This window comes from Pelodiscus sinensis, chromosome 1 (assembly GCF_049634645.1).
Source record: "Pelodiscus sinensis isolate JC-2024 chromosome 1, ASM4963464v1, whole genome shotgun sequence".
Taxonomy (NCBI): Eukaryota; Metazoa; Chordata; order Testudines; family Trionychidae; genus Pelodiscus; species Pelodiscus sinensis.
The window spans coordinates 25,879,614-25,905,531 of NC_134711.1; the positions used below are offsets into that span (position 1 = coordinate 25,879,614).

Sequence of the window (25,918 nt, forward strand, 5' to 3'; positions counted from 1 at the left end):
CCATGTATTTACACATCAATGCAATGGCCAGGTGACAATGATAGTGAGACCAACATGACCTTTCATTATCTTCACTTAACTAGATGGCTATAACTTTTAGACCTGAATCGTAAAAGCATCATGATCCATCACCTCCACTCAGGTTTACTGTGCTATGCAGGACTGTTGTTCAAGCCCACATGCAAACTCCAGCTTAAGCAGAAAGTAGCAGATAGTCAGGGAAAATGAGGGGACATTCAGGGGAAATGTAAAGCTTTGTGTTTTATCTGTGAAGCCAGAAATGGGTGGGTCCTGGTTATTACAGAGAGTTTGAAACAGTTGCACCTGCAGGCTGTTAGTGCATGCAGCTAACAGACCCCAGCTCTCAGTGAGGTCAAAGGCTTCTCTAGGAAATAAATACCCCTCTTAACTCAGAGCTGTAGCATCTTAGGCCATGTCTACACTACAAAAAGATCAAAGCAGCCACAGTTTATCTTCTGGGGTTCGAATTAGCAGGTCTAGTGAAAACCCACTAATTCAAACAGAGGGCACTCCCATCAATGCTGGTAGTCTTGCTTCTACAAGGTGTAAGGGAAGTCAAAGGGACAGTGTGCTCCCTTCAACTTCCATCACTGTGGATGGCACGAAAATGTAAGTTAAGATGCATATCTTAAGCTGATGTAACTAATGTAGCTGAAGTTGCATAGCTTAATTCGAACTTAGTCTCTAAGGCGTGGTCTACAATAGGGGATAACTATATATCCATATCCTGAGCTTTCATGGGCAAAACCCCATTTCTTCGGATGACTCATCTGAGGAAATAGGTTTTGCCCATGAAAACTTAGGGTATTATAATTTGTTAGTCTAGGGTGCCACAGGGCTACTTGTTTTTAAAAGTTACAGACTAACACAGCTACCCCTCAGATTAAGTACTACTGTGATGCTTTATAATTTAGGCACAAAATCAACTTTTATTAAGTTGGCATAGTTGTGTGCAATATATAAAATAGTCTTAGCTTAAGAAAATTATGAAGACTACAAATATCAATCACAGAGGAAAATGAAGGTCCCCCTGAAATTTTAATGTAATTCTTTAGTACTTCTGTACTGTAGTAGTGTCTTTAATTTCATGATCACTTTTTTCCACATGACCCTTGCCTCATTCAGTGCACAGAATGGATGGCTCTCACTTAAATAAGCAGTGATTCAATTTTGTCTCACGTGCCTTATTTACTGTACATTATCCAAATTCTAGTGTGAACAGAGAATTATTGGATTTCTTCCTGGGCTTTTCAGTTGCTTATCCCTGTGCTAACTAGGTTTATCCTATATTCTGAAGGAGGGAAGAGTCCAATCTCTGTGTTCCTGTTTCTTTACTCACTGCGAACCAGCATGTACAGAACAAACTGGGATGGGATGAGTCGAGCCCTGTGTGGATGCAAATTCTGTATCTGCTTCCAATTCACAGTCCACAAACATGGTCTGTTGAGGTTGAAGTGGATGCAGATGCCCATGGACATAAAGCAGATAGCAGCAGATTTGGAAGGCTCTATTATCATTAACTCTCAAACATCCCACTCTCCCCACCTCTAATATCAATTCACAGACACTTACCTTCCTTCCCCTCCCCCCCCCACATCCCCCTCCTGTTCTGAAATGTGATTTGTCCTTTTCATATGTGTTCATTTTTTTAATTGTATCCTTTGGTATATATGGCTGTGACTATTTTCTTCCACATATTGATCTGAGGAAGTGGGTCTGGCCCACGAAAGCTCATCATCTAATAAACCATCTTGTTAGTCTTTAAAGTGCTACATTGTCCTGCATTGCTTCAGCTACCCCAGACTAACACGGCTACATTTCTATCACTATTATCTCTAGTCACCCATACTGCCTTGTCCCACTTTAGCCTCGCTAAAGTCCTCCTCTTACCCCCTGATTACATCAGCTTCCTTCTCTCTACCAGAGGTAGAATTGCAAGGGAAATCTGCTCATAGAAGCAAAAAAAATGAGTACTCAGACGAACAGTTACAGCAACCCATTTATTAGAGACTGTTCTTACAACAGTAAGCTTTAAGTTTACAGATGGAAAGACAGTTAAGACCAAGACATGTATGTTGTTACATCTGCCCTGGCTTTGAAAGCAAGCAAGCTTATAGAAATATTTGCTAGTAAACTATATACAATCTAAACAACTTTACATATTTATCAAGTCTGCAGAAACCAAGATAGACTTCTTTGGACAATTCATGTGGAGAAATAAGTGAGGTAACTAAGTCAGATGAGTCTGAATACACAAGTCTCTCATGGGAGAATCATCAAATCTTGATCCCAGTAAGAGGACAATTAAACACCTGTATATATCAGTAAGACAGACATCTCCAGTTATGTCATGTCACTAGGTAGATAATAGTCCTTATATACTGCCAATTGCTCAGCTTGGACTCATTTACATGAATCAAAAACAGAGTTTACTGACAGGGTAAGTATTAGCATCTATAATCTATATCACAAATTACCAATGTTTTGCAGATCAGATGAACTTAAACACCCCATATCTAACCTCATTTGACTCTTGTTCTCAAATTATGCCACAGAAGTGTGACTTGCATCTTTATTATCCCCTTTTAGAAATTGTTCCAAATTATGAAATAGATAACAATGAACATGTAAACTCACAACAAGTTTCTAATGTTGTAGTACTTGCAGACAGACATTTTAAAGTGTCTGCAAGATTCTTACCCACACCAAAAAAAAAATCCATTAATATACAAAATAAATTTACAGAATGATGCCAGAACATGCTACCAGATATGGCTAATTTTCAGAAAGCTTGTCTTTGCAGGATTAGTAGGTAACCTCCGAATGATAAATTTAATACTGGAATTCCAAACATCCTAAGTTAAATAGTCTTTAATTAAGAAATCAGTCATTTTATACAATCTAAACCAGTTTCTTCCCACAAGTATTAACTAGAACCACTTCCTGAAAAGGGATGCGTATATGTGCACACATGCACGTGTGTGTGAAGGGACATTTGCAAAGAGACTTAGAAAGGTCTGATCAATTTGTTACTTTTAAATGAAGAAACTGCTAATGAAGAAACTGCACTTATTTTAGAGGCATAATATATTTCAGTGTCAAACACTTGAAAGTTTACATCTATATTTCTATGAAAGACATGCTTCAAGTACAAAGCAGAAGTTTACCCATTACCACAAATATAAACTGCAGTGTCTCCAAATTGTTGGCAGTAGGATGCAAAGTGTATGCTTTAAGAAGTATCATCTTCTGACTAATTATATTCCTGTTGCAGGTGGATAGATTCTTGAGCCTTGGGAAGTTGAGTTTGATGGGTTATGCAAGCTGGTCTCCTTGTATACAAACCAGGCATTTCCTCCCCACAGAATCATGTTAAGTAATCCAAAAGCCTAAGGAAGTTAAAAAAAAAAAAGATCAAAGTAATATTACTAGACTCCTGGAGAACACAAATTTGAAGTTAGCAAACCAAATAGTTGGGCTGGCAACACACTTCTAGAGATTTATACCTGCAAAGTACTTTAAGTATTAAGCTAATTGATCATCTCCTAATGTATGTGCCCTCTTCATGAGTTAGCAGTGATAGTTACAGCTAACAAGCATCCTCTCTGAAGAGATGTAAGATCAGTCACCAATACACAAGGAATTATGCAGCTGCTTCATCCACTGAATGGAGACTACACATGCTTAAATCCCTTAAACCCATGCTCGCTCCCCACAGGACTAGTGAGCAAATACAAGATCACTATTGAAGCAAGCTTCTTATAGTTTAATACAATCAGAGCCATCATTACCGATAAGCAGAATATGCAATTGCACAGGACACCTGAAAATTTAGGGCCTCACAGGATCTGAAGCTACATCTACACTGCAACAGTTTTTCGAAAGAGGAAATGCAAGTGGATCCCTTATTTGCAAATCTCATGCTCTCATTTGCATATTCTTCTGATCCTTTTTGTGGAAGAGATTTTTGCAATAAAAACCCTGTGTAGATGGGGCCGTTCAGAAAAAACCCGTTTTGTACAAGATCCTGTAAACCTCATTTTTTGAGAAATAAGGGATCTTGCGCAAAATAAGGGTTTCTGACAAATGGCCGCATCTACACAGGGTTTTTTATTGCAAAAATCTCTTCCGCAAAAAGGATCGGAAGAGAATATGCAAAAATTCTGCAGTGTAGACATAGTCTGAATGTCCACCCACCTGCTCTTACTACCCCTGGTCTGTGGCTCTGCTTCCTCCGGTGCGGATCTAGTTAATTTAAAAGTGAAAACCTCATAAGCACAACTCAGAACCTGAGAGCACCATTCAACAGGCATTTGCCAACCACTGCTTTCCCCATCAGATTCTAAATTTACTGCGTTAGTCTACAGGGCCTTAGTTTAAAAATTGTTTTAAAAATTGTTAGTATGTTGATGAAGACTGTAAAAAACAAACAAACAAAATCTAAAAAACCCACCGGGGGGGGGGGGGGGGGAGGTAGGGGGAAAGATACCATTTTAATAGTGCTACATATAGCCCCATAAATCCTAAGGATGGCCCTGAATACAATGTACTCTTGGCCACACTGCTTATGAGTTAGCAAAGGGGGTGGAGCAGGGGGAAAGCTTGTTATCCATCACAAGAATACCCCTAAAAGAGCTTTCTTGTGGTCCCTTTGTTTTGGGCTATGTGGAAAAATGTGTTTTGGGCTATGTGGAGAAATATGCAACAGTGACTACAAAGGCCAAATTCAGCACCAAGATATACAGAAGTCAGGCAGTATCTAGTTTACACCTGCTGGAGACACCCAACATGAACTTTAAAATGGAGTCATTGGACAAATCCATTTTGGGGCTTTGATGGAGAGAAGTAATGTGAAAGCTTAAGTGCTAAACCACCCCACCCACCTCAAACAAACCAACCAGCCCCCTCTGCTCCTCCCCAAAAAACCCCAACCCACTACTCCCTAGGACTTTGAAAGCCATCTCAAAGTTAAAAAAAAAAAAAAAAACACACAGGTGTGCCGAAAACCATTTTAAAGAGGAAACAACTGTTATTTGGTTAGTGTTTTCAGTGGTGGACTAGCCACTGGGCCTACAAGTCTGTTCCTAGGGGCTCTGGCCAAATGGGGCTCCCAGAGCTCTGCGTGGGCAGGGAAAAGCCCCTTCCCGAGCTGGGCTTCTGGTCAGCAGCACTGGGTGGCTTCAGAGGGCATGAAGGCAGGGGCTCCCAGAGTCCCCCTGACCTAGCCTCTGCCACTGGAAAAAGCTAGAGGGCTGCAGGGGGAGCACCATTGCAGGAATCCAGGACTAGAGGAGTTATTTTGCTGTCTCCTGAGGTCTCAGGGCTGGGAGAGTGCTCACTCCTTATTGCAGTGGGACAGAGCTTCTCCACTCTTGGGGGTGCAGTGGGGAGGGGGGCCTGTGGGATCAACAGGGATGGATCCTCAGGAAAGGGCAGGAGCCATGGGTGAGGTAACATGTGGAAGGTGAGGAACAGGGGCAGGACCATGATTGGAATGGGTTGGGGAGGGCCTCCCCACTTGCACTGGCCCCAGGAAACCTTAACCCGTCTGAGTGCTTTTGACTTAGGATGGGTATCATGCATGACTGGTAACTAATGATGGAATTTCAGTAAAGCCAAAAACTGGGCTTGAAATACATACCACAGACACATTCAGAGTTCCCATGCTGGTAACAGAGGCAAACAAACAAGACGATCCTGGTAATTTGCAAGATGCAATTTCCCGAACAATGCTGGGACCAGTGGATATTTTTATATCAGTAAGTGCCTTAGCCCAGGCTGAAGTGCTGACCAGCCACAGAAAGGCAGCCATGACAGTAATAACCAAGTCCTATATCAAAAGACAACGGTCAGTCAAAAAACCCACATTCCAGTTAAGTGAAAGATATCAGTTTTATACAGTCAAAATACACATTGACATATATAGCTATTAGACAGCATGAGTGGGGTAATATCTTTAGTGGACAACTTCTGTTGGTGAAAGATCAGCTAGGCACACTCCTTCAGGTCAGTAGCTATGGACTTAGCTGTGCAAACACATTAATCCAGTTTCATTAGACAGACTCAGATACTAGTTTTCTTTGAAAGACAATAGAAATCACAGACCGATTACAGAACTATCTACACTGCCTCTGTACTAAAAATATTAAAAAGCAGACAACCTAGCAGTTGACTAAAATATTCTGGCTATTATATAATATGGTGCATATTACTGGCATTAAACACTAGGCACTATTACTATAAGTAGTAAATATAGTCTGCCATAGTTTTGTTTGCTTATGCCAATTATCTCATAACTTGCATTTGCTGAAGTAAGCAGGAAACTGAGAAAAAAATAAAGATATATTCATTTTGTGTCTTTGTAAATGTTAGGAAAGTACCTTTACAGTCCAGTGCCTGAAATGCTAGCATCAAAAACAAAGATAATGAAGGAACTAAACAAGTTAGCAAACTGTTTGAATACCAGTGGTTTTCAAACTACAGGTTGCAACCAGTGTTCCCTCTAAGCTAGGCAGCACAGCTTCACAGGTGATTGACTGGGCTGATTAATCACCTGTGAAGCTGTGTTGCCTGCTGTACAGTTTAGAGGGAACACTGGTCGCAACCCAGTACTGGGTCATGGAATGTCAGGCAAGGAGTCTTGTTTCTGCAGGGTGATCAGGTGACCAGTGAGGCTAAGGCAGGATACCTGCGTGTCCTGGCACTGCAGACGGTGCTGCACCCCAGAAGTGGCCAGCAGCAGGCCAGGCTCCTAAACGGGAGGCAGGGAGGAGAGTTCACAGGGGTCCATGTGCTGCGCTTGTCCTGAACACTAGCTGCTGCTGGCTGCTTCTGGAGTAGAGGATGCTCTACGGTGCCAGGAGGGGTAGAAAGCCTCTGATGAGCCTCTGCACCCCTGCTGAGCCGCTCAAAGTAAGCATCTCTTATCCCAGCCATGACCGTCTCCAAAGCAGAGCTCCCTCTTACACCCCAAAGCTCTCACCCTCAGCCCCATTCCAGAGCCAGCCCACACATTAGTCAAATTATGTTGAGGTCACAAGCATCAACAATTTTCTTCAACTGGGTTGTGAGGAAAAGAAAGTTTCAAAACCATTGTTCTATACAACACCAATATCTTAAGAGCAGTCCTGTGCAGCGATATTGGGCTAACTTTTATGCAGGTGGTGTGCTCCCCAAGTTACATATTTAATTTGGCATTAGTTAAAGAAGTGTGCAACTTGTAAAGCCAAATGTCACTGAAACCCAACCCATTTTCCCCCTATACCTACCAATTTTTAAAAAAAAGAAGAAGATTGATACTGGTTATTTGGTCTCAATTATATTTCATTATGAAATAATTAATCAAATGTGGTCAAACAATTGACTATAAATTTTATCTACACAGTTCAGATCAAATGAGAGAAGTGGACTCATTCTAAGGCCTACACCCCCAAAAAGGTAGCTCTTTAAAACTCAGGAATACTGTTACGTATAGTTCAGTGTGATAAATTATCCTAAATGTTCACCCCCTACTCAGAATTGGCACAGATTCAGGAGCATCACATTGTGCTTGAGAATTCTGTTCTGATGATTTACCATCAACTTTCTTGGAACACAGAGCTGAAAAATGTCATTCTGCTGTTTGAAGTGCTGCAGTTTTTACTCATCCAATATGTAGACACTGAACTATTCAGAGAAGTGTCCATATATTAGTTATTATCACCACAAAAGTTCCCGTGAAGCAGAAAGAAGTACTAAGTGATTTGCCTAAGGTCACACACACAAAAAAAGCCTACAGAAAAGCTGATAAGTTAAGAACTTCCACTTTGTCTGGCAGTTCCTACAATTTCAAGTTAGAAGTTTTCCTACTAAGAACTTTCACATGTCAAGTGCTTATCTGTACTGAAGCAAGTCCAGGGCCACACTGATGTCCTTACTGTGATACGGAAACAAGACTGATAAGCAATAAATTTGGTCTGCAGACAGTTCCTCCTTTCAATATACTGAGCTGCCACAAGTCAAGAAATCTGAAGTATTTTGACCAATCTGTCCATTTTACAGATTGAAGTCAAAGGAGTATAATGTGACTTGTGCTAAGTTACTTGGGTGTCTTGTTTTACTGCACCTGTTACCTCCTAGCCACCCTACCTCCCCCCCAAAACCTCACACCATATGCCAAACGTTAGCCTCCTATTTTTGCATATCAAATTAATTTAATTATTGAAATTAATTTTATTGCTGCCACTAAGGCAATTTTGCAGTAATATTTTAACGACAAAAAGTTAAGATAGCAGTATCAAGGAGCTAAATTTCACACTTTTACATGCACTTTGCTTTTAACATGAGCAGTCATGTTATAGTCAATGGAATTCATAGGAGTAAAGTTACACACCAGTTAAAGGATTTGCAGGATCTGTGCCTTAATTTTTTAAAATTTTCCTTATTGTTTTCAATAACAAACTTCATTTTTATTTTCCTTAAAGAACTCATTCTAGTAAATGGCATGTTAAAAGTGCCATACCATTTATAAATTTAGTTTGTTTAGATTTAATCTAAAGTTGGAATGGCAACAGTTTTCAACTTAATTTTTTTTAAATCAGTGATGTTTAATAAACCCAAGTGATTTTAAACCATTCCAGTTTGTATTACAGTGTGACAATTTAAGTTTTATGGTTACTTAAACATGCCTGTGCTGAGCAGAATTCTTTTTCTTTTGGTGGTTTTAAAACAGACTAAAATAGCTTAGTGTTACTTACAATCAATGGGATTTTGCCAGTGTTCCGATACAGGTGCATATACCCAACATATACTACAATAGCAGCAATACAATAAAGGAATACCAAGACTGCAAAAGTAACAAAGAACTGTGCAGAAGAGGAGAAGTTGCCCACAAGGTGAAAGTCAGTCCAAGTGCCACTGCATCGTGTTGGATCTGGTGCACTAAATACAACTGTGTTCAACCTGTGGGAGGGGGAGGAAAAAAAAAAAAGTAGATTTTTCATAGCAAGACTTAGCTGCACAAATGGAAACTTCAGTATCTTAGCATTTAATGAGAACAATGCCATCAATACTCCCACTGCATAAAATATTCTTTGGTAGTAAATTTATTAATCTAACTTAAGTTGCATAATATTCTCTTTATATACCTCCCACACACCTTAAAGGCTTAGATTGTGCTGCAAGATATACAACACTATTTAATACAAGTTACAAATTAAGACTGACACAGAACCTAAGAAACGGAGGTTTAAACCACTCTGATTTAGAAACAAGACTAATTTAATTGTACTTGAATCAGATTAGGCTGGTAAATGTAAGACAGCTAGATAAGAGCTTGCCAGCCATAGGGCTACATCATCAGCTGTAGGTAAATACAAACATTGAGCTCCTAACAGTTTAGCTGAGCAATTCAACTCAGCCCTCCTGGGACAGCACTACAGATGTGGCCCCACCCCTCCATGGGAGGACACCTCTGGGCCTTGATTTGAGGAAGGGAATCCTGCATCTTTTATACTAGCCTTCGCTAGTCAGCAGCAATTGCTAAAGCTCCAGCCCTCAATATCTGAGGAGTAGTTTACAGGATTAATGCCTATGTTTATTAGGATCCCTTCTGGATCCTGGGATAGAAGAGGAAGCTTCACTCTTCTTTTTCTCCTATCCTTCCTGTATATATTTGGCTGGGATTCCAATTTTTTTTTTTTTGGGCTCCATCTCCTAGGATGGAGGAATGTTCTGCTTTTGCTGCAGTTTGTGATGGACAGCTACTAAGCTTAATTGACTATATTCATATGTGCAACAGCAGATGATTGCAATAATGCTAGGTGAGCTTTCCCATTCATTATTTAATCAAAATGTTATCCCTAAAAGGAAAAGTGTCTAAAAATCGGATCCCTCAATGGAATTACAATAGATAAAACAGAAAACATCTGTTAAAGGTTTTTTTTTTTTTTTTTTTAAGACTCCTCTTCATATTCTGCTTAAAGGATCAGCAATAATTCCATCTCAGTGCTCAAGACAACACAAAGGGAAATTTAAGTTCTAGAGATAGTGGTGAGTCATGCATCACTACAGTACATGCTTTCAGCTCATGACAATCATTAAGATGCACATATCAATTTGGCAATATCTTTTGTCCCCTCCACATAATCTGCTGAGAGATGGACATAAATGTGCTTTCAGGAGTTAGTTCTCATATTTCACAACAAGAGACTATACACTGCAGGATGTTTGAATCAGCATAAGATATGCTTTTTAAAGCGTTAGATACCCACTATGTTATGGAGGAAACCTATTATGTTATGGAGGAAACAAGTGAACCCAATAAAATTAGTGGGCAGTGGTGACACTGATGACAGTAAGGAAATAAAAGAATAGGCTCACCTGAATGGATAACCAAAGTCAGCTGTAACTGTTTTGTTCACAAGACCTTTACAAGAAACTAAAATTGTAGTTGTACCTTTATAACCTCCACAGGTGGCAAACACAAAGATGGAAAAAATCTATGGAAATTGAAACACTATATTAGTACTCTCAGACTACATGAAATACAGTACAGTTAATAATGCGAGGAAGACACCATTTATACACAATATTTGCATTAAATGATTTCAATAATCCCAAACAAGATGTAGTATATTATTGCTCCATCAGCTAAATTCTAGTTCAAACAAGCATTGTTATCACTACAATATTTTTCTACAAGTAGTGCCATGAAGTGTCACTAGAGTGACTTTATTTTCATTTCAAAGAGAGGTGCTTTAGACTCCAGAGGAATGCTTAAATCCAAATAATCCCAAAATGAAAACTAGTAGTCCTTATTTTACTTTTTGCACTCACTAGCTTTAAGTTTAATTTTAGCTTCACTGATCCAAGGTATTTGTAACAACTAGAAAGGTCTGCTTTTAAAATAGGGTATTATTTTACCTTTTGCTGCATTAGTCAATTTGTGTTTGTGAAATAGCAAAACATGTGGGAAGTTACCCAGAGAACAGGGCCTGCCTGCTTCAGAGATGCCAGCCCTCTCTCCCCTACAAGTCCAATTTCAAGTCAGTGGAAGCTACCTTGGGCTTAGAATATTATTAACATTCTCCACCTTCCTTGCCCAAAAACAACAACAAAAAGACAAGCCCAGAGCTGACAGGAAGCAGAGTTTCTACATAGAGTTTGGTCCATAATTCTTGTTTCCCCATCCTCACCACAACTGACATACTCTCACCAAGAATCCCCCAACCAACAGGAAGACCCCCACACAGACAGTCCTCCCACACAAAACTACTGCAGAATTATATTGGCCTCTCTTTAAACAAGCAAGACAGGCACAGCTCGGCATGAACACCAGCTAAGAAATGACTGTGTCAAAAAGGCTTTTAGTGGGCTAATAATAGAGTTAACTAGTTCTGAGGCCCTGCCATTTTGGAGAGTCTGGGGAGCCCGCACCAACCAAGCCATGGCCAAGCCTATACCAGCAAGAACTGGGCCTCATCAACATCCCTGCCCCATAGAAGGGACTCTTGCCCCCCTACAAGCCCTGCCCAACAGGGGTGCTAGAAGTCTGCAAGGGGAACTCGCAGCCCTGAGGGAGGGCTCTCAGCCTTTCCCTCCCTTCCTCTTGCACTGCTCTAAAAGAAAACAATCCCCCTCCCATACATACGCCTCCCTCCCAGACTCACCCACTCAAGGGCCCTCAGAAAGCCAAGCGGCTCCAGCAGCGGGCTGAGGTGGAGCTGCAGCCCAGCCATTTTGGGGGGAGACAGATTAGTGAGCAAGGAGAAGAGAGACATAGACTGAGGCCTGCTGGAGCAGCCTACACACTGGCAGCCACAGAGAGGCCCTCTGCTGGTCCCTATAAGGCCTGCCTGTCTATGCCCCGCCCCATCTGGCCTCACCCCAACTGTCACCTCACAATGGGGTTAGGTGAGTGGCAGCTGCAGCTGGCCCCGCCCAGTGTCAGTGGGGCCTCCCTGTTGCAAGGCTTCTGCTGCCTAAAGTGCTGAGAGTTGCCCAGGGCTGGGGAGAGCCCTACGGTGGCTGAAAGGCTTTGGGCATTAGGGTGTGTGCCAGAGAGGGCCTTTCTGTGGGTGTGAGGGCTTTGCTGGCACTTGAGTCCGCGTTGCTGTCCAAAGGATGATAAAGTTAGGGTCACTCTGCAAGACTTGCCAAACAAAATGCGGGGGAAGTTGAATGTGTCAGATGTGGGCCTGTCAGTGGCACTGGAACCCTTGAATAGTGGGATGCTGAAAACTGCCCCCCCTGCCTCTGTTTCTCCACTCCCCAAATAGTGCTGGGAGCAGTCCCATGTCTCTGGGAGGGGTGGACCTAGCCAGGGACAAGGGGGCAAAGGCTGGGAGTGGGTATGGGGTCCTGTGTGTGGGGTCAGTAGCGGAGCCTTGACTATGGGGCTGGCAGCTAGGACTTTGGGAGCAGAATCCTGCAAATGGGGACTGGGTCCCCGGCAAAGGACCAGTGGCCAAGAAGCAGAGACCTGAGCATGAGACCAAGAGTGGGGAGCTGAACCAGTAGCTGGGACTCAAGCCCAGGGAGCAGGGTGAGAGAGCCAGTGGCCTAGGACCCAAACCCTAGGTTTGGGAGTTGAATCTATATGGTTGCTGACTGGAAATAGAGGGGTTACAATCCTCTGCTTCTGGGGAAAGGAAAGATTTATTATTATTATGAAGGCACAAGTTGCAGCTCCATATGAAAGGGTGAACTGAGTTTTGCACTTGAAGTGGGATTCAGTCTTTTTGTAATAGATAAAAAAATACAGATTATTCTCCCCATGTATACAGTACCTACTCTTTTGAGTTTAAACTGAGTTTCCTGAGAATGTCCAGTCAAATCTATTCATTTATACGTTAAAACTGATTTTAAATGGGTCCTCTAAGAAATTTTGCACTCTAAGCCACACTTTGAATTGGTCTGGAATGATCTTTGCAATACAATACTGCAGAATTGTTAAACTTTCCTTTTAAATAAAACCCACAGAAATCTTAGGCTATATTTGAAGAATTGTTTGATTTTTTAAAATTAATGGTAATTTTTTGCTGTTAGACTTAATAACTGAAGGTTATTCTTCATCACAGGCTAAAAAAGTAAAATCTTCATAAAAGCTCATGGAGAAATTGTCCTTTTTCATAATAGCCACTGTCTCTTGTTGTTCTCAGTGGGACTGAGACTATAGGCTGCCCTCAGTAGAGGTGTCATCTTTCCTCCTATGAGACTGAAATCAAGCTGCCCTCAGGGAAGACAGTGGTCCTTTGTGGTGACAGAAGGTGGAGGAAAACGCTATGGCTACATCTACACTGCAGGCTTCTTGCGCAAGAACTGTTTTGCGCAAGAGTGTCCATGGCAGTGTGGACGCTTTTTTGCACAAGAAAGCTCTGATGGCCATTTTAGCCATAGGGGTTTCTTGCGCAAGAAAATCATGTTGCCTGTCTACACTGCCTTCTTGTGGAAGAGCTCTTACACAAGAGGGCTTATTCCTCATGGGGAGAAGAATAACTCTTCCGGAAGAAGCCCTTTTTTCCGACGCTGTACTGTAAATTTACTTGTGCAAGAACGTGCGTGTAGTGTAGACACCCAGCAAGTTTTTGCGCAAGAACAACTGTTCTTGTGCAAAAAGCCTGCAGTGTAGACGGAGCCTATGAGGAACCAATGAATGGAGGTGATGGTCCTCTTAATTAAGAACAGCCTGTGGCTTCAATGCCTTTGAGAATAATGGAAGAAGGCAGCCATTTTTTTAAAAGGACAATTTTTTGAGACTATTTTATAACTTCAGCTTCTGCTTTCTGTAGAAAAACATAGAGTTATGACGAATAAATGGCAAAAATGAGGATAAGCCTTAACATTACTATCTGTAAATGAAGCCAATGCAATGCTCAGCATTCTCTTGAGTTTGAAATCCCCTGCCTCTAGGCTGCACTGTTCAGCTTTTCCCAAAATTGTCCTATTTTTGAGGTAGCTGTTCTGGGAAAGCGGTTGCTCTGTAACAACTGCCAGTTGTCTATTTTTATAGGCCCAGGATCAGGCTGGAGGTCCAAGTTTTGTTTACCTCACAGGTGGCCAACTTATCTGCTTCTGGGAGTGTGACTGGTATGTTTCTATCATAAAAAGGCACAAGGATCCAGCCAGGGAGGGAAAGAGAATGGGAGGTTGCCTGTATGACTAGAAGAAGAGCCAATCATCATTACACAGGAATGGACTTGGATTACTGCAGGAGCTGGCGCCAGGCACATGCACATCTCACCCAAATTCCATCTCATATGCAAGGAAAGGAAGCAGAGCATGTGAGGTCTGTATGCCACAGCCCACTTCTAGCTTCTGGAAGTGGTCCAAGCCTGAAACTGTGAAAAGAATGGTTCTTTCACTGATTGCTTTACAAAAATAGCTGCCTGGCCTGGCAGCCTCCTTGCTTTTTTTCTTGGCTGGCACCTTCTCATTCACTCTCACTTGAGCCAGTGAGCAAAACAGCTCAGTAATTGAAATTGCGTAATTTATCCCTGATTGTCATCACTTAATGTACTTATCTTTGCATGATACATGCCCATAAAAAAGATATATAGGCAAGTAATCAGGTTAGTCCTATAGGCTACAAAATGGAATAACTAATATATCCTTACAACCCCCATGGGATAGTTCTGTGGCTTTTAAAAAGACTTTTCATCTGCTAAGCATACATTCTACCCTTTGAGGTATTTTGGCAATATATACTCTATGGCTGCGTCTAGATTGGCATGATTTTGCGCAAAAGTGGCCGCTTTTGTGCAAAATCTTGCCGCCTGTCTATGCTGGCTACGAGTATTTGTGCAAGAACACTGACTTTGTAATGTACAAAATCAGTGGTTCTTGTGCAAATACTCTGATGCTCCCACTCAGGGATAAGCCCTCTTGCACAAGTATTCTTGTGCAAGAGGACCAGTGTAGACAGCAACATTAATTTCTCACGCAAGAAAGCCTAATGGTTAAAATGGCCACCGGAGCTTTCTTGCGCAAGAGAGCATCTACACTGGCACGGATGCTTTTGTGCAAAAGCAAATCTTTTGCGCAAAGGCACATGCCAGTATAGACGCTGTCTTGCGAAAATACTTTTAACGGAAAAACTTTTCCGTTAAAAGTATTTACGCAAAATCATGCCAGTCTAGACGCAGCCTATGACTTCAGCATAAGCAGCATAATTATGTGCAGAAACCTAAATTAGTAAAACCTAGCTGGTAACCTAGACACCATTAACAAAATTGCATTTATTGAAAATCCTAAACAAAAAGATTCATCTTACAGTGTTCTGTAAAGATTGCCAGGGTTGGGCTCAGATATTTAGTGGGAATCTATTCCCAAAGTGAGGATAAGAAAGTCCTGTCCCTCACTATCACTGGCTTCAAACTCTTTGTGAAACAGCTGGCCAAAATACTCCCTTAAAGACATATCTCAGCCTCTAAGATAATGGGGACTGGAAAGCTTAAAAGCTTTTTAGTATGCAAGCAGGACCTTGAATTAGAACTGGAAGTCAGTGCAGAGCACCTGTGTAAAAATGTTTTTCTCAGTCTATCCTACTTATTTTGAATTATTAGCTGAAACACTTGGGTAAGCCCAAAAGTAAGCTTAAAAGTAAGCCCCAGGAAGCGTGTTAATGGATGTACCTAATTGTTTAATTTGTAATGAAAAAAGTTCTGGGACTCAAGCATTTTTTTACTTTCATAACTGATGGGGCAAGCCCAAAAGTGCTCGGGCTGTGAGCTGCCAAGCCTAGAGGTGCCAGGGCTCAGCACTGGTAAGCCCTGATGCAAATTCAGCACTTGTGTACCTACATTATTAAAACCAGCCTCTGGAAAGTAGTCATAATATCAATTACTGTTAATTTAAGGACTGGAATACACCAAATATGGGTATTTTAATGCATTTTGGGAACTGCAGTGAAGCAATACTGTAGAAGGCAACTTACTCCAGCCATTGTCTAATTGAATACCGCATGCAGATGTGATTGGCCCATCTCAAATAAGATATATTGGAACTGGAAAATGTTCAGAAAAGGACAACAAAAATGATTAGGGGTACACAGCAGCTTCCGTATGAAGAAAGATTAATAAGACTGGGAGTTTTCAGCTTGAAAAAGACATGACTAAGCGGGAATATGATAGAGGTCTATAAAATCATGTTTGGAGTGGAGAGAGTAAATAAGGTCATGTTATTTACTCCTCATAACAAAAGAACTAGGGGTCACCAAATAAAATGAATAGGCAGCAGGTTTAAAGCAAACAAAAGGAAGTATTTTTAAACACAATGCACAGTCAGCTTTTGGAACTCTTTGCCAGAGAATGTTCTGAAGGCCAAGACTGTAACAGGATTCAAAAAATAACTGGATTAAGTTCATGGAGAATAGGTCCATCAATGGCTGTTAGTCAGGATGGAGAGAGATGGTGCCTCTGTTTGTCAGAAGCTGGTAATGGGCACCTGCCATTGGTCAGCGTGGGAAGACAAGATAATGGGCTAGATAGACCTTTGATCTGACCGAGTATGGCCATTTTTATATTCTTATTTGTACAGCACAGGAATAATTTTGATTTATTATTGGTTGGTAATAATGGCAGAAATGTCAACATATGAGTGTATTGTATGGTTGCAGGGATATGTAAAAATTAATAGTGGTCCAGAAATGTAGGGATCAGGCAGAGGTCTGGCCAGAGCAGGCATTGTCCTTTGAATGTGTTTTTTTCCCCTACATCTTTGCAGCCTAGAAAAATAGTTGCACTAAATAGTCTCTTCTTTGTTTTGTCTTCTCACTTGCTCTGTAAAAATACTTTCATCCTTGTAATCTCTGTAATTTGCTAATTCAAAAAGTATGTAATGTAAAAAAGATCTAATTGAAAATCCTGTAAACAGAAAACCGGGGCAAGTATAATAAGATTCATAAATGCCTATTAATATTCGTTGTATAAAAGTTAACATTACTAAATAAGGATTTCGGGGAAGTAGTAATAAACATGTAAATTAGCATACTAAAATAAATTTTAAAAAGTGTAACTGGTGCCAAATCATTGCTCACTCAGAACGTTGTGTTGAGAGTATGAGGGGAACAAGTATCTGCAGTAAAGAGGTCCATTTACTCCATTTGCACTTGGGTCTCCTGTTTCTTCTCTAACAATGGTTACCTTTATTGCGTTTAATTCTGGTTCTTTTACTGCCCTCGTAGTAGTACCTGCGTTTCTTTAACAAGGGACAAGGTATGAGATAATGGCTGTTATTGTACCAGCTTCTGTTGAGAGAGAGTGAGAGAGGCAAACTTTCCAGCTACACAAAGTTCTTCTTCAGGTCTCAGAGCTCTGTAGCACAAAAGCTCTCTCTCTCATCAATAGCAGTTGGTCCAATCAATGATATTGCTTCACCCATCTTTTCTCTCTACAATTCTGGAATTGAAACAACTACTACACCACTACATATTAAGCAATATGGCTAACATTGATCTCAGATGGTTTGTACTTCTCTCCTCACTCCAGAACAGAAGAGAATGTGCTATGCAGGATTTTATTCTTGTGGAATTTGTTTGTTTTTCAGGCACATGGTGTTTCTGAGTTTGTGTTAGAGAAGACAAGGTTAAGGAAGAGCATGTTGCATTTGGAGCAGGTGGTGCTGAAGGGTTTGATGTTCCTTAGTTCTTCAGAGTCTTTCTACATCCCCAGACTGACTCCGAGGAAGCAGAGTCTCTTACATAAACAAGCTACACCACTATAATAGAAAGTTGCATTGTATCTGAGAATCAGAGTTACAAGTTCCGACCTTCAACCCAGAGCTTTAGTTGATTATTTAGATTCACTGGGATGAGATCATTATGCACCTTGAAGATAAGGACTATGACCTTGACTCTGTATTCTGGGGAAAGAAAGTCCTTGTTTAGAATTACCCCCATACCAAAATCAACTCTTGGTAAAATCAATGGAGTTAAACCATGGACAAATGTAGCCTTATGGGAACAAATGCACAGCAGAAGCTTGAGTCTTTTTGGAGCTGTCTGCATGGCCAAATCAACACAGTAATCCACAACGGTGTAACAATAGCTCTGTTTGGTCTTGCCAGTTTAGATGGGAATAAACTGTATTAATTCCCATGTTATGGAACTATGTTGCAGCCTGTATGCTCTGTAAAGGTTCTAAAGAGAGCCTGTAGGGCAGAAGCAGGTTTTACCTCTTTACAAGCAACCTCCGTCCCCCGTCCCTCCCACCAGAAAAAGTATTAATTAATTTATGTAGAATCTGAATCTTCTAAGAATTTATCACAATCCAACCTACAGCTTTGGACACCTTCATAAACCTTCAGTTAGATAAACAGTATCTGAAACACATGGACCTTTCCTATGAAAGAGTATCTGTGCCCTCTTGTGGCTACATAGCACATTAAACCTACAAAGAAAAAATCCTGGATATGCACTGCTGTGAATTCAGAGCCTCTCTGAAATATTAAAGCTAAATGACCTCTATGTTTAATGAGTGAAGCAGAAGTATAAAAAGTTAAGATCAGAGTTTTATTTGGACATTTTGTTCATCCCCTGCCCCAGGCCAATGCAGAGCTGTTCTGAATGTATGCTGAATATAAAGCAGGGGTGTGTGATAATTTTCAGAGGAGGGCCTTTCCAAAAATTTGGTAAGTGATTATGGGTTATACTTTTCTACTATATTAATGGAGGGAGTGCAGAATCTGAGATGGTGTTTCGGTGCAGGAGGGGGTTGTAACTTGGGGTGACGTCTGGGGTACAGGAGTTGGTGCAGGCTTTGGGAGGGAGTTTGGGTGCAGGAGAGGGTTGCAATGTGGGGCAGAGGGTTGGGATGCTCTTGGCTGGTGGCCCAGTGAACTCTCAGGCAGGCTGCCTGCCTGTTGTGGCCCTATACACCACTCAAAGTGGACGGTTGCTGGGGCAAACATGTCTCTGTCTGTCCACCGGGGAAGGAAGGGCAATGGATCTCCATGAACTGCCTATGAAGCTGCCATTGGCTGGAAACCAACCAATGGAGAGCTGTGGATGGATTTGGGAGGAAGGGAGCTGCATACGGAGACCTGCTTTTTCCCTCCCCTGAAGAGGTCTGCAGTCAGAGGCACTTACCTCAGTAACCAGCTGCTTTGAGTGGCATGTGGAACTGTGGGAGGCAGGGAGCCTGCCTGAGCACCGTACTAGAGCACGGGACATTACCAGACCCGAGAGTTATAGCAGATTGGATCCAAATGTTTGGCAGGCTGGATCTGGCCCACGGACTGTATTTTGCAAACCAGATATAAAGTCTTATACTAGTTTTAATTACTCAAGCAATGGAGCATCTCTCACTTGCTTCAGAAACCTAGTAGTCCTTTCTGTTAGAAAATGTTCCTTCACTCATTTTCATCCCAAAACTTCTAATTGGACCTCACTAAACAATTCATCTCCCTTCTCCTTTCCGTTTACCCTCCTAATTGTCATTTAGCTAACAAGGACATAAATTTTACGATTTCTTCAAAATCGATATTTTCAGCCTTTAATTCATTTTGTTGTTCTTCCCTGAGGAACTTCCAAGTGGCTGAGATCTGGTATTGACACACCCAGGAATGCACGCAGTATTCAAGAGCCATAGTTCTCAAACTTTTTGGCCTGTGGTCCACCTGGTTCAATGTACATCTTTCCGTGGACCACCAATTGCTACTGGAAACTTGTCATTAATTATATAATTACGCCTGAGCCATTTTGCTAGTGCTGAGGTTAGGGAGGATGGTTTAATTTAACCAGTAAGAAAGGAAATATTAATTTAAATTATTAAACAGAATAAGCACTTTAACATTCTCTTGTTCATTTATCAAACTTCATGTTAAATAAAGTAAAATATTAATTTATGTGCAACGCAAAAGGTTATCTTATTTTCTTTATTTATGGCAGGGGAGGGAAACCTTTTTTGGGTCGGGGCCACTGATTCACAGAAAAATCAGTTGGGGACCACACAAGTGAGAGGCAAAAAAACCAAACCCCTCCAAAATCCCCCAACCCTCACTGATGTGGTCCCCAACTGAGACACTCCACTCCTCTGGCACTCCAGCCCCACTGGGGGAGGAACAGGGAGGACTGAGGTTCAGTGCTTCACAAAGGCCAGATTTACTCTTCAAGGGTTCAGGAGATAGTGGATTTTGTGGACTCTTTAGGCTCTGGGGTTAGGAAAAATGGGGGATTCAGCGTGCAGGACAGGGCTGCCAGCAAGAGGCATGGGGGTACAGGATCTGGCCAGGGGGAGGGTGCAGGAGTGGGTTGGGAGCAGGGTGTCTGGCCAGGGGGGAGGATGCAGGAGCAGGCTAGGGGTGCAGGGTCTTGGCCAGGGGAGTGCGTGAGGGAGCTAGGAGTGTGGAGTCCTGGGCATGAGGGGGTGGGAGGCACCTACTTGCCTACTTATGGCCTCCTGCTACTCCCATTGGCTGGATTCTGGCCAATGGGAGCAGCAGGGAAAGTCTCCAGGCAGCACAGCCATGTACTGCTGTTACCCCAGCCACAGGAGGGGAAGGGGAGACACTCCTTCCCTGTGAGTCAGATCCCGCAGTAAGGCTCAGGGCTTTCTCTCTCCTCCCCTTCCCCTGCAGCAGGAAGACAGCACTGGCACTCCAATCTTGAGCGGAAGCCAGGAATCATCTGGAAGGTCATCGCGGACAGTGGTTTGTGGACCACAGTTTGACAACCACTGTTTTAGAGGTAGACTCATACATTCAAAATAGAGACAAATTACCATTTCCCTAATTCACGATATCTTGCCTCTCCATATACAGCTGAAAAGTACATCAGAATTTTTCATATTTTTTGCTACCATATTCAAGTACCTAAAAGGGTGTCACAAGAAGGAGAGAGAAAAATTATTCTCCTTAACCACAGGCGATAGGACAAGAAGCAATGGGTTTAAATTGCAGCAAGGGAGGTTTAGGTTGGACATTGGGAAGAACTTCCTAACTGTCAGGGTGGTTAAACATGGGAATAAATTACCTAGGGAGGTTGTGAAATCTCCATAATCTATCTATATATTTTAGAAACGTGCATGTCAGTCTGTCTGTCTGTGAGTCTGTTTGTTCACGAACTCCTCCTAAATGGTAAGAGCTAGGACCATCAAATTTGGTATGTAGCTTCCTCTTCTCTTATCTTAAAGCAAGGTAATGGTTTGGATGTGTCAAGAAAATGGGAAGTGCTGGGACTGGGGCTGTTTTCCATAACATGGAAAGGGAGGGGCACAAAGAGGAGGGACAAGATACTGAGGTGGCCACTGGGAGCAGTGAGCTCACAGGGGAGAGCTATACGCAGAGATACCACTGGGGGCAGCTGTACAACCAAGAGGGCTGGGGCTCTGCCATCAGACCTGGTAAGTAGCCCCCCAACTCAAACTCTTTTCTCCCCAGCCCTCAGTACCGGAGGGGGAGGGACATAGAAGACCTCTGGCAGCCAGGGGGCTGAAGGGAGAGAAAAGGCCCATGCTGGTTGGAAGTCTGGGGAGAGAAAAGGCCCCACCAGCTGGTGGGGAGAGAAAGCCCCACCAGATGAGATGCCCCACCCGGATCCCCTCCTCACCCTCCACCCTCACTCTCACATTGCCCCCACCCACGTGCCCTTCCCTCCCCCACAACCCCAAGGCTCTGCCTTGACTCCTGCACCCGCCAGCCCCCTGCCCTAAAGGACCCAGACAATGCCCGGTATGTCTTCTAGTTGGAGATAATTAAGAGCAGGCTAGACAAACATCTGTCAGGAATGATCTATAGATGGTGCTTGATCCTGCTGTGAGTGCGGGGGACTGGACTTGATGATCTCCCACGGTCTCGTCTAGTTCTAGTATTCTATGAGTTCATGATTTAGAGTTACCATACATCCAGGTTTTCTTCTACATGCCCTCTTTTTTGAGCGTGTTGAATATTTGTATTGTGGATAATTTCCCCGGGTTTATTAGCTTGATATTTTTCTCTCAATTTGTTATTTTTCTGCCCATCTTTCCAATATCTTTACATTTCTTTTTATTATTTGTGTCTACTCTGATGTTTTCAACCTCCTCCCATTTTAGAAACACTTGTTTATTTAACGTTTTGTTTACTCCTTTTCTGGATCACTATAGTGATGCTAAGTAAGTTTGTTCTTAACCCTGAGCCCATGGCATTGCCTTTGGCCACTTTTCCCAGGCTCCAGAAATTGCTCTGACATTGGCATTTGCTGACAGCTTGGGAGACAATTTTCAGTCCATGTGATGTGACTTTGTCTTATTGAATTTTATTTAGTTAATTTGAGTTGATTTTGTGAAACATTGTATCAAACATTTTAAGAAACTCTGGGCATGTTATGCCTATTGCCTTCTCTTCATCCACCAAAAGAAGCTCATTAGATGAGCCATTTTAAAATAACTGTCTCATTTATTAATATGCCTTCTTTCTCGCTAATGTTAATTTCTCCTTATATAGTTGCAGAAGCTCTTCTTGTTCCTCTGGGCCCACTTGATAAGCATTACCTAATTCTGCTTGTCCTTATCCTTCCGTGCCAGTCTTACCTCATTATATATTTTTGTTTGGTTTCCTTTTCTCGTCCACTTCTAGTAAAGTCCTTGTTTCAAAGAGGCTAGTAGCAAAACCAGACAAATAAAAACAGAAAAATCAACTAAACAAAGAGAAAACTTATCAGGCCATTTAAAAGCCAGAGAAGTTTTAGAAGAAGGTGTGGCACATTAGGCCTCCTTAAGAATGTCCTTTGAAATTTTGTGAATGCAAGATCCGTCTGAGATGAAATGTGTTCAGACTTTGATAACTGCATCATGCTCACAGATGGGGATTTTTATGGGGAGATAAGAGGCAAATTCATGTCCGGATTAGGACAGCATTGAGATTTGTCATGTTTCTGTAACATATATATACTGGCTACAGAGTTTGCTTATACATTCAAAGATGTTCATAATAAGATTCTTTAATGAACCCTCAGGCTGAGGTTTGGTTTAAATAAGGTATTGAACTGTTTAATACCATTTAGCATTTCATTACATCTCCCCCTATACATTCTATATTCCCACCATTTAAAATACTACATGATCTTTAAAGTTCAATGTTATCAGTTTGTTAAGTGTGTTTGAATCATACTGGCTTTCTAATTACACGACATGAGCATATAACACTTGGTCATCTAACTGTCCATTGGCTGCAATGACTGGCCGAGGTTGGATTGAAAGTTGTCTTCTTGTAGACTTTGCTCTGTTGATTGTTGTTTCTGAGAAACAAATTGTAGATTCTTGGCAGTCTCTGTTGAACTCTCCACTTTTGATCTCAATCACATACAATCTGAGCACTGAATTAATTTTCTTTATGACAAGTGGAGTTGTATGTTCTTTTTCTTCATCCAATTTGACATGAATATGGTCACCAGGCTCTAAATGAGGTAGTCTCTGTGTGAGGTCTGTTGCAAAAGTGCTCATAAGCTCTTTTACCCTTTTTATCTGATTTGGCTGTTCTGTTCATGTCCGGCCACTTTGAAAATAGAAAGACAACTCAAATTCCTTTCCAAGCTGGAGCACTAGGTCTACCAAGAGTTGGACTACATCCAGACACTCCTGTTGATGTTGATGTGTAACTCATAAGAGCAAGACATGGATTTTCCTGCTGTAGGATTTCTTGGTTGCCTATACAGTTCTCTCAGACTCTCTATTTTCTTGTGGATAATGTGGGTTGCTAATAATATGATCAAAATCATATTTTGTTCTGAATGACTTAAATTCTGTTTCAGTAAATTGTGGTCAATCACTAGTTGTTCTGGAATACAGAAGTGAGCAAAGTGCACTTCAGTTTCTTGGCAACACTGTGACATGTTATGTCTTTCAAATATATTATTTCCATGTATCTGGAAAATAGTCCAAAGTGCCAAGGTAATGATGTCTTCTGAATTCACATAAACCTGCAGCTAGTCTCTTCCAAGGGCTGTCTGGTAGAAGTGTTTGCATACTGTATGCTTCAGTATTGTCTCTTAAGTCAACTGGTACTGGATCTCCTCTCAAAAGTCCAGTATCATCAAATCCTCCATTGAGTTCTCCTTCCACCTTTCTCACTATGCCCCTCATGGCTGCCACTAGGTGGTTGAAAAGGAAGTCAGCCTGTAATCTTTTGATGTCAGGTTGTTTACAATCTGCTAGTAGTAATTTTATTGTCTTTGGGAGAGTAATCCTTGTTTGGGATAATTTCAAAACAGTATGACATAGAGGGATTAAAAAAAAACCAAGATATTCCAGAACACACAGGACTATAATTAACATATAAAAATACTCTTAAAGCACTACTGCACTTAAAAAAGAAGAACATTTTAAGGCTCAAGACCAATTATTTTGAATCAATATCTAAATACTGAATGTTATGTTAGAAAACCTCATTAACTTGAGGTATAAATAGATTGTGTAGTTCAAATAGTCTTGACAAATTGTTGGCAATGCAAGTGACTGGAGTATGCTAAATATAGTCTTCTAAAATACATACTGATATTTTAAAAACAGTTCAATTTGTAGTAGAAGTGTAGGGACGTATCTTGAGTATGAAATGTCATATTCCTGATTTTTAAAAAGCTGCAAGGTTTTAAGGAAGATGAAGTTATATATACCCATAATGGTAGCAGTGGATGTTGGCTGTATAATGGACTTCAGTTGTAGAAATGGTCAAATTATTAATTGTGGATAATATTAGCTACTAGTTTATCCTTGTAACAATAACGACTGGAATCAGTGGATACTGACTTTTGCCCTATAACAGGATTATAACCTTTTATAACTCTAACGCATGTCTTGGGGCTGAGTTAAAAAACAAAGACTAATCTCTGCTATAGCATAAATTACCCTTTCTGAAGATTTTAAAATAGTGGGAAATTAAGTTTCATATACTTGTGTTGAAGAGCAGTCTACAAGTGCAAATGATCAATGGATGCGTTGTTTGTTTACAGATCAAGATGCACTGATTATTCTTAAATAATCTGATGAGTTGTTTAAAGGAATGGGATGCACTGAAGATAGTACAATATATTGTATTCATATAGGTCCAGTTTGCAACAATTAAAGACCCAATAGTACTAAGAAATAAAGCAAAATCTGAACTGAACAGAACAATAAAATTAGATGTTTTGCAAATTCAGATCTCATCTGACTGGATTTAAAGTATAGTCACCAGGGAGAAAAAAAACAACCAAGAATAAAAAACTCCCTTTAAGTTACATAGACCTAAGAAATAGGGCTATTAAACATAAGTGCTACCCCATGACAACTGTTCAGGAGGTTCTGTCTAGTCCTCAAAATGCAAGAGTATTTTCAGAGGATGACATGGAAACTTGATATAGAAAGCATAGATCACGCTTTTGGTTCCCCTTTTGGTAGATATAAGCTACTGATTTCCCTTCAGGATTGCTTCAGCCCCTGTTGTGTGTAATAGTAGACAGTGGAATCCTGGCCATGTGACTAGGTAGATCTTTTTAAAATGTGACTCACATCTTGTCATCAGCGCCAGAAAACCAAAATCAGTCATTTACCAGCACTCCTTTTTGTCACATTCTTTTTACATATTATGGGAAGAAAACAAAACCTTTTGACAAAATGGAGCAAACAAGGCTACCTGAGTTGGGAAAGAAATCTGGCAGGATACCAAAGAAGCAAGCAATGTTGTGAAGGAATTGGAGAGGGAAACTTTTCCATACAGCTGCCTGCCAAGCCCAAATCCTCTAATGGTTGTGTTAAATAGTAAGTTCAGCATCCTTGGAAGTTTTTTTTGTACAGAAATAATTCCAGCTAAACCAAGTTGTGTGTCTGAGAATCTTCTTAGTTCTAAAATGTTTAGAAAATGTTTATGCTCCCTCAGGCCCTAGCAGAGATCCTGAGCTGCCCCAGGACAAAGCAGGTATGTGAGAAAGGGTTCTTCATTCTGCAAGGCCTGCCTCATGGTTGCTGCA

The 25,918-nt window shown here is 41.2% G+C and overlaps 1 protein-coding gene across 2 annotated transcripts; it reads right to left on the reverse strand.

Annotated features, from left to right (window-relative positions):
• Positions 1-2,007: 2,007 nt before the first annotated feature.
• SYPL1 (synaptophysin like 1) lies at positions 2,008-11,858 on the reverse strand. 2 transcript variants are annotated; one of them, XM_075926977.1, is made up of 6 exons: positions 11,670-11,812; positions 10,924-11,027; positions 10,381-10,499; positions 8,757-8,961; positions 5,663-5,851; positions 2,008-3,410 (listed from the first exon to the last, which is right to left on the reverse strand). In XM_075926977.1, exons 2-6 carry the CDS (start codon positions 10,933-10,935, stop codon positions 3,279-3,281), a joined length of 657 nt encoding a protein of 218 aa, XP_075783092.1. In that variant the 5' UTR covers positions 10,936-11,027; positions 11,670-11,812; the 3' UTR covers positions 2,008-3,278. The 2 variants fall into 2 exon arrangements, with proteins under 2 accessions (XP_075783092.1, XP_006137626.3); XM_006137564.3 differs by lacking the exon at positions 10,924-11,027 and having other exon boundaries at positions 11,670-11,858.
• Between the last annotated feature and the right edge of the window lie 14,060 nt (positions 11,859-25,918).